Here is a 17,012-nt window from a genome sequence, read left to right on the forward strand (position 1 = left end):
TCTGCTTCTCCCTCTCCCACTCCCCCTGCTTGTGTTCCCTCTCTTGCTGTGTCTCTCTCTGTCAAAAAAAGAAAATCTTAAAAAAAAAAAAAACAGAAAAGAGTATTTACTCTGTAGATAATAATGATGTTGGTGAAGGGGGAAGAAGGTTGCCAAGGGGTGGAAATTTGGACATGATTAATAATTAGTACATGAGGGCACCTGGGTGGCTCAGATGGTTAAGCATCTGCCTTCGGCTCGGGTCAAGATCCCGAGGTCCTGGGATCGAGTCCCGCATCGGGTTCCCTGCTCAGCAGGGAGCCTGCTTCTCCCTCTGCCTCTGCCTCTCTCTCTCTCCCTGTCTCTCATGAATAAATAAATAAAATCTTTAAAAAAAAATAATCAGTACATGAAATCGTAGAGACATCAGTGTGGAAGAGCTAGGGGTTCTGCCCTCAGGCAGGGTAGCAGTGAGAGTCCCCAGACCCTTAGCACTCCAGCCCCTCACCCATTCTAGTCGAACACATTCACTGCCAGGAAGTGAAGCACTCGACAAATAGATGTGGCATAAGTCATTATCCAAAATGCCTCATGTTGAGTCAAGGCCACTTTCTCTGTATTGTTCAAAAGGAGACTAGAATGTATAGTTTATGTCCCTATTGAAGCACACTATTCAATTAGTTTTAACCTTTTTCTTCTATGACAGCAAGAACTGTTTTAGTAATCCAGGAAAAGGTCTAAATAGAACCCAATATGGGGCTAGTTGGGAGCGCGGCTGGATGGAAGGTAAACCTTGCCTGACAAGACCAGTCTGTATTACACAGTGGCAGCTGAAATATGGATTAGGTGGAAAGGTGACACACGATATAAAGTTTATGAGGTTTTTATGTTCCTGGGATTGCTGCCATAAAACACAGCATCGAAGCCTCTGGATTTTCCTGTGAAGTGTTTGAGAAAAAAAGAGAGGCTAGGAAAGAGAATAAATTGGTATAAAGCTAGGAAAATCTAAGATTACATAGGGAATTAAAATATTTAATGGCTAAGTATGGAATCACATTAAACAAAACTTCCTATGCAAAGAGAAAGAATTGGTGCGTTCTACCCTGAGTTTTGTCTACTGGAGGAATTGCTTTCTCAGTAACGTTGTTGGTTGCCTGGAATTTTAGCTTTGAGTTCTCTCAGACTTTCCCATTTACCATACATCTAGCCTACTATTTGGGCTCCTTCCTACTTACACTGCGTATTTACCGGGCATCTATCTGAGTCCCCAGAATGGCTAAAAAGACAGCCCCAACCCGAAAGGGAAAAGGGACACAAGATCCTTGCTAAGGTAGGCACCGTATTTCCAGTAGCCCCTGCTGGGAAATCAGGTCCCTGCACTGCTTCTCTACCCTGGACTTCTCTCATTAGCATTCCCAGCACAGCCCAGCACCTGGAACTCTACGAAAGCACACACGTCAGTGTGAGAGAGATGTGGGGGGGAAGCAGGACACGTGGAGTCTGTGGTCATGTCTACCTTCTCGGAAATAACCTCTCCCAACGGCTGGAGCTAGAAGAGCATAATGAAGTTTTCTTTTTAGCTTTTCCCTTCCTACCCTAAACACAAGTAGGGGAATAAAATGTTTGGAAAGTTAATCAAATTCTGAAAGTCTACTTGAAAGAGTTCTCATCTTAGAAAAATACCAAAAATTTTTACTTAACACTAAAGCTAGCCTGAATATAATTTTTTTGCTTGTGAGATTCAAAAAGCACTGTGGGTGTCTTGTTATAGACATTATTTATTCTACAGAGCAGCAAAACAAGTTCTTCTTTTGGGATCCTTTTATAAAGTTTCTAGCTGTTTAGATTTTCTATAATTGGGAAGGTACTGTTACTTCCTGAATTAGATTCATTTTATTACCCACTGAACGTAGCAAAAACCATTCAAAACATTAATACTATGTAAAGAGTCTCATGTTCCTTGGGAATGAAAACGAGAAGTATCATTACTACAAATTTAACATAAGCAATATTTGGTTCCATTTCATTGTTAATAGATTATTAGAAGCAAAATTACAGAATTTTAGTGCTGGATAGGACTGTAGGCAGGTCACTCACATTTTATTATTAAACTATTCCAAAGCAACTTTATGGGTATTATTATCCTTTATGTTTTATCCTCAGAAGCAACCCTACAAAATGCTCCACATATGTGGGTCACAGATTTATGAGTAATGGTTCGTACCCAGTATTTCTGCTGTTTCCAGGTGCCGTTCAGGAGACATCTGTGCTGTGAAAGTGAATACCGCTGGGGAGGTGAGTACCACAGAAAGGCCATGAGGCTGAAGAGAAACAAAATGTGGTGACCAATGGGGCAAAGTTGGGTCTTTAACCTGCATATTCTAGATATTAAAGTACTTTAGCCTGTGCTCCAAGCAATCAAAAATTGACAAATACATTTAACAGATACATTTATGGCAACTGCAAAGAGCATGAAATTTAATTAAAGAATTTATTATGATTTTACCACCAGTGGGTGATCCACATTATAATCCTTTGCTTTGTACGTCTTCACTAAGCCTGAAATTGGGTAAGACATTCCATGGCTAGAAAAGAAAGAAAGTCCTTAGGTTGACATACAGCTATCAGAACTTCAAATTAACAGAACAAACATACTTCTGTGGGAGAGCCCTTCACAGTCTCCTGACAATACAGCCATCTCACAAAGTGATACATTCTGTTTTCTTTGATACAACAATATATTATTGCTTTGGACATTTTGTGTATTCGTTAACAAAACCTCTGAAATGTTCAACTTCAAAAGCTCATAGAATTGTATGTCCAATGCAGAAATTGCTTCCCAAACACGTAGATTAACCTGACGATCTTGAAGAAATCAAGAATTTACTGTGAAGTTTCTTTAATAAGCTTGAGGGCACGCGTTTTCTGTTTTGGCCGGCACCGCCTTGGCAACGTGCTCCTGCACAGCTGACGATGTGGGAGGGAGCTCTGTGAGCCAAGATGTGCTGTGTTAGACATGCAAGCTTGACCCTCCAGTGGTCTGCCCCATCGATAACTGATACATCCTTTCAAATGTTACATACTAATAGAGTTGACTCGTAAATGATTATTGTGGTTTGAAAGGCTATCAAGAAAAGGCATCATGGTTTTTATTTGTGGGGTTTGATTTGTTCTAATGAAAAAACACTTTTTATATACTCTCAAATTTTTGGTGAACAAACAGGACAATATTATAGTTTACTAGATGACTCAAGATATATACTGTGAGAAGCTTATATATTTGTAATTAATATATTGTAAATGAAATGCTTTACAATAGTAAAATGGTCTGTAAGTCTTTTTATGTGGGTTATTGGATGACTTTGGGCTTATTCAGCAAAAGATTTACATTTCATAAGAAGACAGAGTATTTTGGTGAACTATATGATTACTTATCCAAAAAAGGTATCCCTTGCCTATCACTTTCGTGAGATGGATCAGAAGCTATTGGTTCTCTGAATTGCTGTTTACTTAGGAATGTGCTTGACCTTTCTTGGGCTTCACAGTATTTAGAAAATTATTGCTTAGTGTGCTTTCATGATGTGAAACGGTTCATGTAGCTTTCAAAAGTAACTTTCTAACAATACCCAACATCTTAGTTTGATTTCTTTTAAGAGTTGTATATGTTTTTCGTAAAACTTAGAATGGTCCATAATCCTATTTCTTCAAGATAACCATTATAGGATGTTTCTTCTAGTCTTTTTATGCATATCTTTAATTTATGATCATATGTGCATACAGTTTCAAACATTGCTTTGGTTACTTAATATTTTTTATAAACATTTTCCCATATCATTTTCTATTCTTCTAAAACATTATTTTTAATAGCCTTATTTTATTTTTTGAGTACTGCGTTTCAGTTAACCATTCCTAAACTGTTGGAAATTAGGTTGTTTCCAAAATTTTCCATTATACATACCACTTAGGAAATTCTTTGATCATATGATGATTTCTTTAGGCTACATTCATAGAACTAAAATTAGTGGGCCCAAGGATATAAACATTTTTCAAGCTCTTGGGAGATTTTGCTCACTTGCTTTTTATTTTATTTTTTATTTATTTATTTTTTAAGATTTATTTATTTACTTGAGAGAGAGAGAGACAGAGAGACAGAGAGAACAAGCAGAAGGGACAGAGGGAGAGGGGGAGAGAATCCTAAGCAGACTCTGCACTGAGTGTGGAGCCCGACACAGGGCTTGATCCCATGACCCTGAGATCACAACCAGAGCCAAAACCAAGAGTTGGATGCTTAACGGACTGTGCCACACAGGAACCCCACCTGCTTTTTAGAAAGGTGGTATCAATATGTGCTCTCAGCAGCCGAGTTTGGGGGTGACTTCACTGCACCGTCCATAGCAAAGGCCTATTCTTAATTCTCAGTGATCACAGGTATTCAGTGTTAAGGCATCATAACAATAAAGTTCTGATCAAACAAATAAATTCTGGGCTACTGACAAGGATTCTGATCCCTTTCTTTTTGTGAGAGATTAAGAGAAAACAAATTCTTGCATTTGAGGTTTTAAAAATCCACAACACATGGTGAGGATGTGGAGAAATCAGAACCCTTATCCACTGCTTATGGGAGTGTAAAATGGTGTAGCTGCTGTGGATAACAACACTAGTTCCTCAAAACTTAAACAGAGAGCTACCATATGACCTAACAACTCCACTCCTAGGTATATACTCAGTAGAAATGAAAACATATATCCACACAAAAAACTTATACACAAATGTTCATAGCAGCATTATTCATAATAGCCAAAAAGTGGAAACAGTCCAATGTCCATCTTCTGATGGATGGAGAAATAGAATGTGGCATATCCATCCAGTGGAATATTACTTGGCAATAAAAAGGAATGACATACTGATGCATGTATGGATGAACCATGAAAACATGCTAAGCTAAAGGCACAAATGACCACATATTATATAATTCCATTTATATAAAATATCCAGAGTAGGCAAATCTATAAAGACAGAAAGTAGATTAGTAGTTGCTTATGACTGGGGGGTGTAGGAGGATTGATGGGTGACAGCCAAGGGGAATGGAATTTCTTCTCAGGGCAATAAGATGTTCTAAAATCGATTGTGGTAATGGCTGTACAACTCCATGAATATGCTAAATCCCACTGAATTATACATTTTGAATGGGTAAATTTTATAGTGTGTGAATTGTATCTCAATAAGGCTGTTATAAAAGAAAAATTTATGAGGGTGCCTGGCTGGCTCAGTCGGTGGAGCATGTGATTCTTGATCTCAGGGTCGTGAGTTTAAGCCCCACATTAGGGGTAGAATATATTTTAAAAAAAATAATAAAACTTAAAAAAAAAAAACTATGACCCAACAAATTACATTTGAATTAAGAAAACATTCCAGGACCCTAAGTTAAATTTCTTCTTTCTATAGCATATTTAGATCTTACCACTTGTCCTAAATTATAAACATTTTTTAAAAATAAAAGCAATAACTTGGGTGAAGAAATAAAATCTCAGGTTCGCTCACCACAGATGAACGCCAGCATTTCCAAAGCCAATGCCAGCGAAAGCACTTGCCAAGTGCATATTAGACCTCGCTTCAAGATCGGCAGGATTTCTGACAGCCCTGTGGATGATATAAATACCTACATCAACACTGGCGTTTCCTACTGAATAAAAAGCTGCCTTAGGGAAAGATCTGTGAAAAAAGAAATTCTACTTGGTAGGAAGAAAAATTAGGCAACTTATTCAAACGACATCTTGTCTTCTCAACGAAAACCAAAGGGAAACATATTTTCTCATCAGTGGTTTTGGGCAAAGGCATAATAAATATGCTGTCAGGCTGCTCATGTGATAAAAGTGCCAGGGGAAGCAAAGCACTGACCCTTGGACTGTGAGCTGCTCTAGAAAAGTGCCCTGAGACTCATTCTTCTTCTTCATTTGTCAGTGATCTTGACTGTGGCCAAGTAAACATACACTCAGAATGCACAGGGCCCAGACTACTTCTCTGAAATGAGTCCCTGTTGCCCAGGGCTACCTGCAGGCTAAACGCAGCCTGCCCAGCCATCTTTCTTTCTGTGACACTGCCCCAAATAGAACCCTCTGGAGGCCTCTTTTAGTATCTGTGGAAACTACACATGTTATTTTAATATTTATCCTTATGGAAGTGGGATGTTATTGTAGGATGAGCCTTTGCTCGCTCTAGATGTCCCGACGCCACTTTGTAAAAGCAAATTCTCAAAGGCCCCTTGCAGATGCAGCTCAACCATCCTGCACACACTTGCTTAGAAACCCTGCCCCAGGGAAGAAGCCTAAGACTGCCAAGAATGACAAACCACCCCTTGCTTGCTTTTCACGATTTTGCCTGGAGTAAGGGTTCCTGTTACGCAGTAAGAGTGCTACAGCCTTTTATCTCCTTTCATTTGGAATGTTTAGGCGTCTGTGGCTCCTTTCCAAACCCAGTGTTAGTTTCTTATTCCCTGAATACCGAGATGAAAGAGCAGATGATGGTGCTTTAGCTTTTCCTCTGTCCTTTACACCCCCTCACCTTCCACTGTGCTCTGCCAAGACTTCTGCCCCTCTCTCACGCACTGGCTGACCATTATCTGTATCTGCATCTACCCAGTCAAATGCTACCCTGCTCCCTGATGGTCTCCTGAAATAGTTCTGTGTCCTTCCCTTTGCTTTACTACAAAATGTAGACTGAGCTCCCTCTCTGGTGCAGCTTCCAGCTTGGGGCCAGAGGAAGCACCATGTTCACATCTAGGTCCAACCTGCTGTGCTCTTTCCCTCTGTTATGTGTACAAATTGAGTCTGGCTTTGCATAGGTCTTACTGTCTCAGGGATCAGCTTTCATCTCTAAGTATATCTTTGCTTGCTCGGGAGCCAATCATGGCTACATCATTCATAAATCCTTTGAAATCTTTTAGAAAGCTTTTTATATCTCCTGGGACAGACAACTCTACACATTCATTTCTTAAATTCAGTTCATGTTAGTTTGCTTAATGGGTTGACTCTGTGTGCCTTTGGACAGGGCCTGCATGGGCACAGCCAACATCTGCCTCTCTGGGTCTCATTTCAGCTCTTGGTGTAGCCAAATCTCAAAGGACATCTGCCCTCACCTGAGCTCTGGTTTCGAGGCTTTGATGAATAATCCTTCTAGATGCATCCTTCAGAAATCAGGGGCTCATATTTTGTTCCTTTGCCTTTGCCTTTTCAGACTGAAGGACTCAGGTTTCATCTGACCTCAGGTGCGTCCCTCCCCATCCTTTTCATCCTTCCAGAGCCTGCTGGTCTCTGGTGCTCCTCTGTGTCCACTGACTGATCTTTTGATCAACAGGCGTGCTCAGGATATTTCAGGATCTGGCACGCTATATTTTATGTGAGGGTGGAATGTGGTTTTCCTGTTCTATTTCTTCCCTCCCTTTCTCCCTTCCTTTTTCTTTCTTTCAATTTTATTTTTAAGTAATTTCGACATCCATTGTGGGGCTCGAACTTACAACCCCAAGATCAAGATTTGCATGCTTTATTGACTGAGCCAGCCAGGCACCCCTTCCGTTCCATTTCTATCTCCTTTGGGCCACATACCTCTTCAGATACTTAGCGACGATCCGAAGTGCATGGACTGCCCAAATGTCGCTGATTGGGTTGCTGCCCTGGTATGCTGGCCGAGTGATAGGATTTGAAGGGCAGGGGCTCCGCATGTGGTAGGGGAGGGCAGTATAGGACTCCAGGGCATGGCTAATGAGAAATATTTAAAACACACAGATTGAAAGCACCTTCCTCTTTTTTCCCTCCATTCAGATCACAGACTCTCTTGGACATGTTCAGTATTCACTCCACTGCAGATATGCTCTGTAGCAGTGATAATCACAGTGCATCCCAGCAGGTCAGACTCTTGCCCACAATAGTCATTGCTTATTATAGAAATTAACAGTGAAGTTTATATTAACAGCATTACAGTGTTTTTTGACCAGTATGTATTACCGGATTACATGTGGCCCCTTTCTAGTGCGAATAAATCTTTATGATGTTGAATTTTTACATATTTGTGTCATGAAGAAAAGCACTGAATCTAAAAAATGATTTCCTTGTAAAATATATCATTTTATACCTTGCACTGATCAAATACCATATCACCCAAGGAGGGTCATAGTTATATGACCCTCCTATTAAGAGTGCGGTGCAGTGGGTGAGAACACAGACGCTGGGGTCAGCTGTAAATCCTGGCACCAGACCTTCCTGTTGCAGGCCTGGGGTAAGTCACTAGCTAACCTGTGACTCTAAGACAAGGACAAATACTACTATGCCTTCCTGGTGCTGCTGTGAAAATTAAATGAGGTGGTACATGTAAAGTACTTAGAATAATGAGCAGCACATTGTAAAACTTACCATTCACTGTTATTATTAAATTTTGGCCTGAAAAAAAATTCAGTTCTTTTTTCTGACATGCCCTAAACTAAAGGTTGGCTATTTCAAGAACCAAGCTTCAGAATTTCCTCCTCCTGCTGGGGTGCCATCAATTCTAATGAATCAATTGCAGAAGAGAAAAAAAAAGCATAGCCATCTAGATCAATGATGCATTGGGAACACAATGTAACATGAACTGTTTTGGGCATGAATTATGGTTTTCAGTCTTAGAATGGAGAAATTCTTCTACACCTGAGAAGCAGATAAAATCTTTTGAACAAACCATTGGAATTTTTTTTTTTAAATAGTTGGTAGATGGTTTTATGGCTTTATGGTTCTTAATCTGTTCAATCTGTGGGCAATGCAAGAATGAGGTGTCCATGTCGGGAGATATTAACCAAATACCTAGGATGTGACAGTCACTGTGCTAAGGGACAGGGATGGAGAAGTGAGTAAGATGGTCCTGTCCTCATCAAGCTCACAGTGCAGTGAAGGAGATGGGCATGTGAAATGGAAGTGTCTTAGAATGTATAGGCCACCCAATGGGGAAAAGCAAAGAACGGAGTGGTCAGTTGTACCTGAGGAGAGGAAAGGGGGTGGGGGTCAGCAAAGGCTCCATCAAGGGGAGAATGCTCCAGTGGAACTGGAAGATGAATGTTCCAAACAGATAAAGAGCTGAGCACTGGGGACATTCCAGGGCCAAAGAAATTTGGCCTTCTGGCAGTAGGCGTGGAAAGCCACTAAAAGACTTGTCAGGCAGAGGTATGTGTGTGTGCACGCATGTATATGTGTTTGCTGAGGCTGTTATGGAGGACAGACAGAAGGACTATGGGATGGAAGAAGGGAAACTGACAAGGAGACTACTGCAACTGTCCAAGCAAGGCTTGGGCAGGTCTGAACCAAGGTGGGAATAATGACGCTCGAGAGGAGGGAGCAGATAGGAGAGATTCAAGCAGGACAAGTGGTAGGAAATACTGGGCTATGTGTGGGCACGAGAAAGAAGTTCATAGTAAGTCCTGCTGCTCACTAACTTAAGGGACTCAGGAGAAGCTGTGAGGTGGTGGGGGAAGTTAGAGAAGAATCAGATTTCATCGAATTTAAGATGCCATGCATTATAAGATGCACCAGTTAAAAAAAATGTACCACTGAGGAAGAAAACCATACAGTTGTGCCACAGATCGTAAGATGTGTTCTGAGTTCGGAGATGTAGAATGTGAAAAAATGTGCACGTGCAAGTGGATGAAATAGGTAGTTTGGGACATGCTGAACGTGGACGGTGTCCTGATCAGGGATCCAGTAGCACATCGCAGCTAAGGCCCAGGGAACATGCAGTATGACTCTGGCAAGTCACTACATCTCCAAGCCAGGCTTCTTTCTCGTGTGGCTCAGAGCTGTAGTGAAGTGGTGATGTGTGCAAAGTGCTGACGTGGTGAAATGTCCGCTCCCTTTCCTGCCCTCTTCTGTGCCATGGCAGCCCTGGCTGTTTCCTGCTTCCTGTAGCCATAGAGGCAGGTGCTGTGGGTCTGAGATGCTGCACAAAGCTCCGCCTGCTCCTTTTGCTGTGTCCCTGTGGCAGCCGCCGTGGCTGGCCTGGTTGATCCTGGACAGCGGCCTATGGCTTACCCAGGAGCCCACCTAGTCACCAACCTTTACAGGTTCTGCGTTTTCGTCTGGGAAAGGGGATAAGGACAGCCAAAGCTGGTGTGGTTGTGGAACACTAATCGATGTCTGCTTAGCAAGTGCTTTCAGCAAGAAAATACTGTCCATAGACTCAGGGACTGGAAAAGCCCCTCCAGCTGGCACCGGTACCTACCAAAGCACATCGAAGCCGCTGTTGGCAACCACCCGGGCAGGCATGTGCAGGGTGTGCAGAGGATCGATCAGTCCCAGTGTGGGCTTGATGGCTCGGGAAGCAATGCCTAAGACAGGGATTTTCAATAGAGGGGAAAGGTATGGACACCATTTTAAAAAATTAAGTTACTTTAGGATAGCAATTCTTAAAAAATTAAAAATAGGAGATGAGATTCATTCTCATGAAGGGAGGCAGCAAGAACAGTGGAAAGAGGTCTGGAGTCAGAAACCTGGGTTTTCCAGTGGATCTGAAGCTCCTTCTGGTTTGAAGGAGCCAAGTGTGTACATCTCTTCCCAACGCTGGTTTGAATGGGTCACTGGCTGTGGTGGGAGTGTTGACACCAAAGAAATTGACCAATACTACAAGTTGGCCATTAAATTCCCGATTACATTCCAGAGAGCTGGTTTACTAGCACACCACTGGTGGGTCCTGGTTCTGCAGCTTGCTATGTATCTTTGGGCGAGTCACTTAGTCTCTCTGAATTCTCTATTAGATCATAACAATATAGGGCTTCTATCCCTCATAGCTGATGTAAGGCTCATATTAGAAAACATTATGTAAAAGTCTTGGAAAAACTGTAAGGTAGAATTCAAGTATTGGCTACTATTATCTTTAATAATGTCAAAGGTTAATGTAATTTAATTTGAAAAAGAGAAGTTACTATAAATGTGCAGTCAAATACCAATTTATTCTGCCTGGGACTTTTGGATCTCTCTGGAGTGATGGGAATGTTTTATACTTTGATTGGGGTAGTGGTTACATGGGTGTATCTATCAAAATTCATCAAACTGACTCTTAAAAATGTATGCATTTTATCATATAAAAATTGTGTCTCAATGAAACTGATTTAAAATGGTGAAAGGAAAAAAAAACATTGAAAAGATGTCCAAGAAAGGGAATAATCATTCACCACTGACATACAGGTACTAACTTGGGCACAGAAAAGTCCAATCAAGATTACGGCATTGCCATAGGCTTTTGTAGGTAATTCTCAAAAAAAAGTTTATTAGACTGTTTCATATTTTGATATGTAGTTGGAAAATGAAAGAAAATGTGTGTGTGTGTGTGTGTGTGTGTACTTAACTCTAAACTCCTTGATTTTTAAATATTAGGATTAAAGAAAAGGAGGTGGGGTTGAAAGGTGAGAGAGAATTAAACACAATTTTTATGGGCACAGTTCTTACCAGTTTTTACTTTCAAGCATTCATAGTCAAAGATGGCCACTCCCGTAGTTTCACTCCCAGTTCCTGAGGTAGTTGGGACTTGAACAAAATAATATTAATTTACATAATGCATCTAAATAAAGGTCAGTGGAGATACTTAATTCAGCCTTAGGAAGCAAGGAACAAAGTTAGAGAAGGAAGCTCTGATGCCCCTGTTGCTCACCTGAGGTCTGTATCTATATTAATCCGCACGTAGGCTTCACATGTGTGTCCGCGTCTGCATTAACATGCATGTGCAATAGTATGCCTATCAGCATTAACATGCATGTTTAATATGCATATGTGATGGCAGTGTCTGCATTAATATGCGCACGTTTCACATGCATGGTGTCCATGTCTGCATAACATGTAGGCATGTCTAACATATATGTGCACTTTGATGAGAATGTGGGATACCTGTATCGGTATTAACACGTATGTAGGATGTCAGGGCCTGTGCCAACATGTATCTAGGCCTAACATGCATGCAGGTGTCCATGTCTGCAGTAACACGCGTGTATGTTTAACATGTATGTGTAATGTCTGTTTCTGTGTTAACAGCTAGGAACTCTGGGAACTCTAGCACCCGAGCTTATGCAGCTGCAGCTGGGCATTCAAACACAGGCTGCTCGGCATCTCGGTTAGAAAATTCATATTTGCCTTCTCTAAAAGACATCTTTATTCCTTCTTGGCAGCAAGCACAGTAACGTTCTGCCTTTGCTGGTCTCCGTGGTTTTGTAGTTCCGTCAAGTTTCTAAACTTTACTAATCACCCCTCTGTGTGATGCTGACACAGTTTCACCAGAGGGTTCCATTTGCCAGACATCAATTATGGTGCTCCCTGCTGATTGCTCATTCATGTCAAAGCAGTTCATCTGCCTTCCGCTTACTCCTATACCATCAGAAGGCCCACTCACAGTGGGGGCAGACGAGGGGGAGAAGAGAGAGGACAAAACTTCAGACAGGTATTGTCCAGTTACCAGTTAGTGCATTTTCACTATAAAACTTTAAATAGTAATATGCTATAAAATGGGAGGGAGGGAAGACCAAGAGATCCCAAGGGCTGTGCGGGGACAGACAAGCTATTCTGATTTGGATTTGCATGTCTGTCCCCAGGGGCAGCCACAGAGCAGATGTTGCCCAGAGTGATGCAGCCATGCTGGCCACATGTCCCAGGGAAGAGACAAAGCCCCAGGTCAGCTAAAGAGCCATTGTGTGGAAGAAAGGGTTGAGTCAACACCAGAAAAATAATAGCGAATGTTCCCCTTATACTCCACAGTGGCTTGCAGAATGGGACAAAGCAGAGAGGTTTAGAAGACCAACCTGCCAGCAGAGGGATCTAATAATATGGAAATGATAACCTTCCCTCCTCCTTCACACAGTGACTTCCAAGCATAAATCTGCAAACTGCCCTACCACTGACCCAAATTGTCTCTATCTGCGCAATAAATGGAGATCAGAATTTTAAACATCAATGAACTGCTATCTGTTCTGCTCTCCAAACAATGTACTACACTGAAATGAAGAAATCAGAAAGCTTTGGGAACGTATACCCTAACATTCCTGGCTTGCATCTTTCCTGAGGCCTTTTGCCAACTGCAAAACAAAACATACAAACACACAAACAGTCTTTACCTGCAATCAGAGGCTTCAGAGGCACAGACACAGGCTTTCCCTTCCCAATGGGGGCATTGACATAATCTAGGAAATCAGAGTGAGGGCTGGACGCATACAGATTAGCGGCTTTACAGGTGTCCATGGTGGAGCCGCCACCGACAGCCACGTAGGCATCAAAAGCTCCCCTTTTGACAAACTCAATAGCTTCCATGAAGCTTGGAGAAGGGAAAATAAAAGCCATAGTTAGGTCATATTTTTTCAGAAATAAATCGCCACGCCATTAAACAAGGCCTGGAGCAAGTTTTAAGCAACAGTGAGATGTGTTGGCTTCTACATAAAGTAAATAGCAACAATAAAATAATACCTTCTATCAGTTGGTTCCACCCTCACATTATCATAAACCTTAAAATTTATGCCATTCTTCACTAGGGAATCCATAACCATTTGTACGGGAGGGAGCTGGGAGAGGTTCTTATCTGTCATCAAACACACATTTTTAGCACCCATGTTTTGTAGGTCCTACAACAACAAAAATAATTTGTAAGTTAGGTTTGATTGCCCGAGAACTGTAATAGACTCTCTCTCTCTGGCAAATTTAACACTGTACATTTTTAAAAACAAAGGACTCAATTGTTGTCAATTTGCATTTGCTTTAAAAGACATGTAACATTTATAATGGAAGACTGTAGGAATCTTAAATACTTGCCATTCCCACTTCCTTTGTAACTCCTGCTCCGTATCTAATATTTGAAACGGCCATCTGAGGAAAAAAAAAAAAAAAAAGATTTAGGTATAGGGTGTGTTTCACTTCTAAAAACCTATAAATGAAATGAATGGTTCCTTACTGTGTAGAGAATAAAGTATATATTCCTTAGCGTGGCCTTCATTTTAATTTATGACTCCTGAACGAGGAGGAGACATAAATTTAATCAAATAATTATGTAATTACGGTGTGATAAAAATTCATCAGAATTCATTGCTCCTTTATTCTTGCTTCAAAAGATTACTTGGACCTCTTTTAGGATTGTTATAATTACAAAACTAAACTGTAACATACAACATATATAAGTTGGAGACGTTTGTAGAACTGGGAATCTCTCCTATTTTGATGGCTGAACAAAAGACAGTATTCTAGACATTACTCATGTTATCAGAAGATTTGTATTCCAGTTCCATTACCTCCATTGCTAAATAGGGTCTCATCAAATAATGAGATTAGGGAACACCAATTAATAGTAGACTTCAAATGAGATAATAATGCATTAGCAAAATACTCTAGTATTTTTTCAAGTCATTCATAAAGAGAAAGAATGGATTGATTATATCTACCTCAAAGGCGTAATCTGTTGATTTCCCAGAAGGTGCAAATCCAGGAGCTAGAAATGTAGAAATTAGCATCAGAGTAGGCCTCAAAAACAAAGCAAAAATAATGGTTTTTGTTAGTAAATTGGTATTTCAGCAGTGAACATAAGCATCTCCCTTAAAAAGCCTTACCTATAAAGAAAAGAAAAAGCCTTAGCTAAAATACATTTTCAAGTTTCATTGTTGCCTATCAAATTGAAATTAAAACTTGCATTTTAAGAGAATGTAATATTAACTTGATGCTGATTGTGTGAAAATAGTTATTTAAAATATTTTCTTCATTGAAATTAAAATATACTTTTGAAACAATGTCTAAAAATCCTCTAGGGGAAAAAAAAACCCTCTAGACTCGAGTTGGATTACTGTTAGAGAACAACTATTAGTAAATTCATTAATTAGAGTCTTGCTTACATTTCTTATAACAATTGTGATCAGTTGTTTGAATTAAAATTTTTTCCGTGGAGAAAAAATGATCACAGTAAGAAATTTATATTTTTCAAGTTAAAGCATGTAAAAATTTAGTTTTATTTATGAGATTTAATAAAAATTTTTATAAATTGATATTTCTTTGTAATGTTATCAGGTTTTAGTTACGGCAGAAATGATTTCCTGTCATATTAGAACAAGAAGGCTTCACTTAATGAGTTTTATCTTTGTTTTCATCACTCCTGGTCAGTCATAAGATTGAAAAAGAAGTCTGCAACAATTTCCACTACCATTTTTTTTTTTTTTTTTAAAGAACAAGAGACCACAACTAGACAACAATTTACCTTTGGATTCCTGAGGGCAAGGGTATCCTTAATCAAAATTCAAATTTCTTGCCTTATCCACTGTAAAGAAATAATCTATTACTCTTGCTACTGAAGTTTAGGAAAAGTCATAAATTGAATCCTAGGAAACAGTGAGATTATCTTTCTTTAAATTATTAATTTTATGCTCCCAAACAGGAGACTACTAATTCTTGGTTGAAATAAACTAAGAATTGGAAAGAACCAGCTGAAGACAAAATTCTGCGTATGTCCATGAGGACCCAGAAGGCTGGGCATGCTTTCACCTGGCAGATGGTCATTAATGACTGGGAGGTGCCTTGGCTTGTCCTAAATGGTGAACCACACCAGTGGCAGGGAAAAGCCCTCAGTCACTCTATCTGTTCTACTCCCCAACAGGCTTCTCTGTGGGTTCTGCTTAGTTTCCTGTACGGGCAGCCCCCCTCATTTCCATTCTCACTGTGCTGTTTAGATTTGACCTTTCCTTCTAAGAGGTGAAATCAGTTTTTGTGTCAGTGATTCATGTGACATTCTGAGGACACGCTGAAGCTACAATGAGCTTCCTGCTGCTCTGTGGACAATGGAGTTGGGAAGGATTAAGATGTTTGTGGGAACTGAAAACTTTTGTCATTTTTAATTACTAAGAAATAGAATGTTACTTTTTTTAAAAAAAAATTGATATAAACAAGTTTCTTCCTTCTAGGAACTGCTTTGCTCTTTAGCTTCTTTCTTTCCTGAGACGTATTAAAACCATCCAAAGAGTTCATCTTGGTTAATTGTGTTTGATTAACTCAGACAATCTTAAAATCTCATCTGTGCCCCCATTTTTAGCTTTGGCAAATAATTCTATTTAAAATAGAAAAAACATCATAAATAGCATTAAATATACACTTGAGCCAAACATATAATCAATCAGTAGCATACGTTCAGCTCCCATCATATAATCAGAACTAGATATTGCCAGTTGCAAGTGAAAAGGCAACCATTTCCACTTTCCTCTCACATCCCCTGATTTCCTTGATTTATCCTTTGCCCAAATGTATTATGAGGGCCAATGGAGGGATTGGAAATTTGGGCCACTTTAAAACCAGAAAATGTATGATTACCTTGGGAGTAAGTATGAGAATGAGTGGGGCACTGGCATCTACGGAAAAGAAAAAAAGAAAAGTGAAACGAGAAAACCAAAAGATAGGATGCTTTAATGTGACTCACACTGCATTCTAGTCTTGAGATGCTAGCAAAGTAGTCGCTATTGGCAAACGCTACGTAGGAAAACCCAGAAATCATCATGGACAAGAAGTCCACTCGGAGTCTTTCCAGTGTTGCAGGATCATTCTTTCAGGAATTATTCAGTTGGTGCTCAATAAATGTCTGCAGGAAGCTGAGGTCAGCCCTCTGGGACTACAAGGAAGTTTGAGATGGGGTCTCAGTGCTCTAGGAGGTTCCAGCTCTTTTACCAGGTTAGGAGCTTTGACCAAATTGACCCAAGATTAACTACTCAATGCACCTCCCCTCCCATTGCCCCCACCCAGGGAACTTGTATTTTCCCATTGTCTTCAAGGGGTTTAATTTTCTTGAAACAGACTCTGGGCCTGGGCCTCTGAGAAGCCTCACTGGGCCTGCAGGCCTCGCTGGTCACCACCTCGTGCCTCCATCCTTTCTGGGCCCAGCCCCAGGGACCTGCCAGCCCCTTGGGTGCCTCCCTGTGCTGGTCCCCGCCCCAGGGCCAGTGGCCGTGTCCCCCGCTCCCCAGTGGCCTGAAGTGCGCTCATGCCCATCACCCTCTCCTTCCCGAATCCCTCACGTCTTCT

At 40.6% G+C, this 17,012-nt stretch overlaps 1 protein-coding gene across 7 annotated transcripts in view; it reads right to left on the reverse strand.

Moving 5' to 3' along the window:
* The window catches only part of ADHFE1 (alcohol dehydrogenase iron containing 1), a 51,668-nt gene that overhangs the window by 28,074 nt on the left and 6,582 nt on the right, over positions 1–17,012 (reverse strand). For 2 of the 7 annotated variants that reach the window (XM_036123496.2, XM_036123497.2), the window contains exons 2-12: positions 16,308–16,345; positions 14,402–14,448; positions 13,779–13,832; positions 13,437–13,591; positions 13,091–13,287; positions 11,439–11,516; positions 10,216–10,321; positions 7,581–7,733; positions 5,521–5,619; positions 2,486–2,564; positions 2,204–2,300 (exon numbers count right to left, since the gene is read on the reverse strand). In XM_036123496.2, the coding sequence (XP_035979389.1) occupies positions 2,204–2,300; positions 2,486–2,564; positions 5,521–5,619; positions 7,581–7,733; positions 10,216–10,321; positions 11,439–11,516; positions 13,091–13,287; positions 13,437–13,591; positions 13,779–13,832; positions 14,402–14,448; positions 16,308–16,345 (1,103 nt within the window). Of the gene's footprint in view, positions 1–2,203; positions 2,301–2,485; positions 2,565–5,520; positions 5,620–7,580; positions 7,734–10,215; positions 10,322–11,438; positions 11,517–13,090; positions 13,288–13,436; positions 13,592–13,778; positions 13,833–14,401; positions 14,481–15,204; positions 15,265–16,307; positions 16,346–16,413; positions 16,603–17,012 lie in introns of all 7 variants that reach the window. The other 5 variants (XM_078072333.1, XM_078072330.1, XM_078072332.1 and 2 more) reach the window with 5 other exon arrangements.

This window comes from Halichoerus grypus, chromosome 5 (assembly GCF_964656455.1).
Source record: "Halichoerus grypus chromosome 5, mHalGry1.hap1.1, whole genome shotgun sequence".
Classification (NCBI taxonomy): Eukaryota; Metazoa; Chordata; class Mammalia; order Carnivora; family Phocidae; genus Halichoerus; species Halichoerus grypus.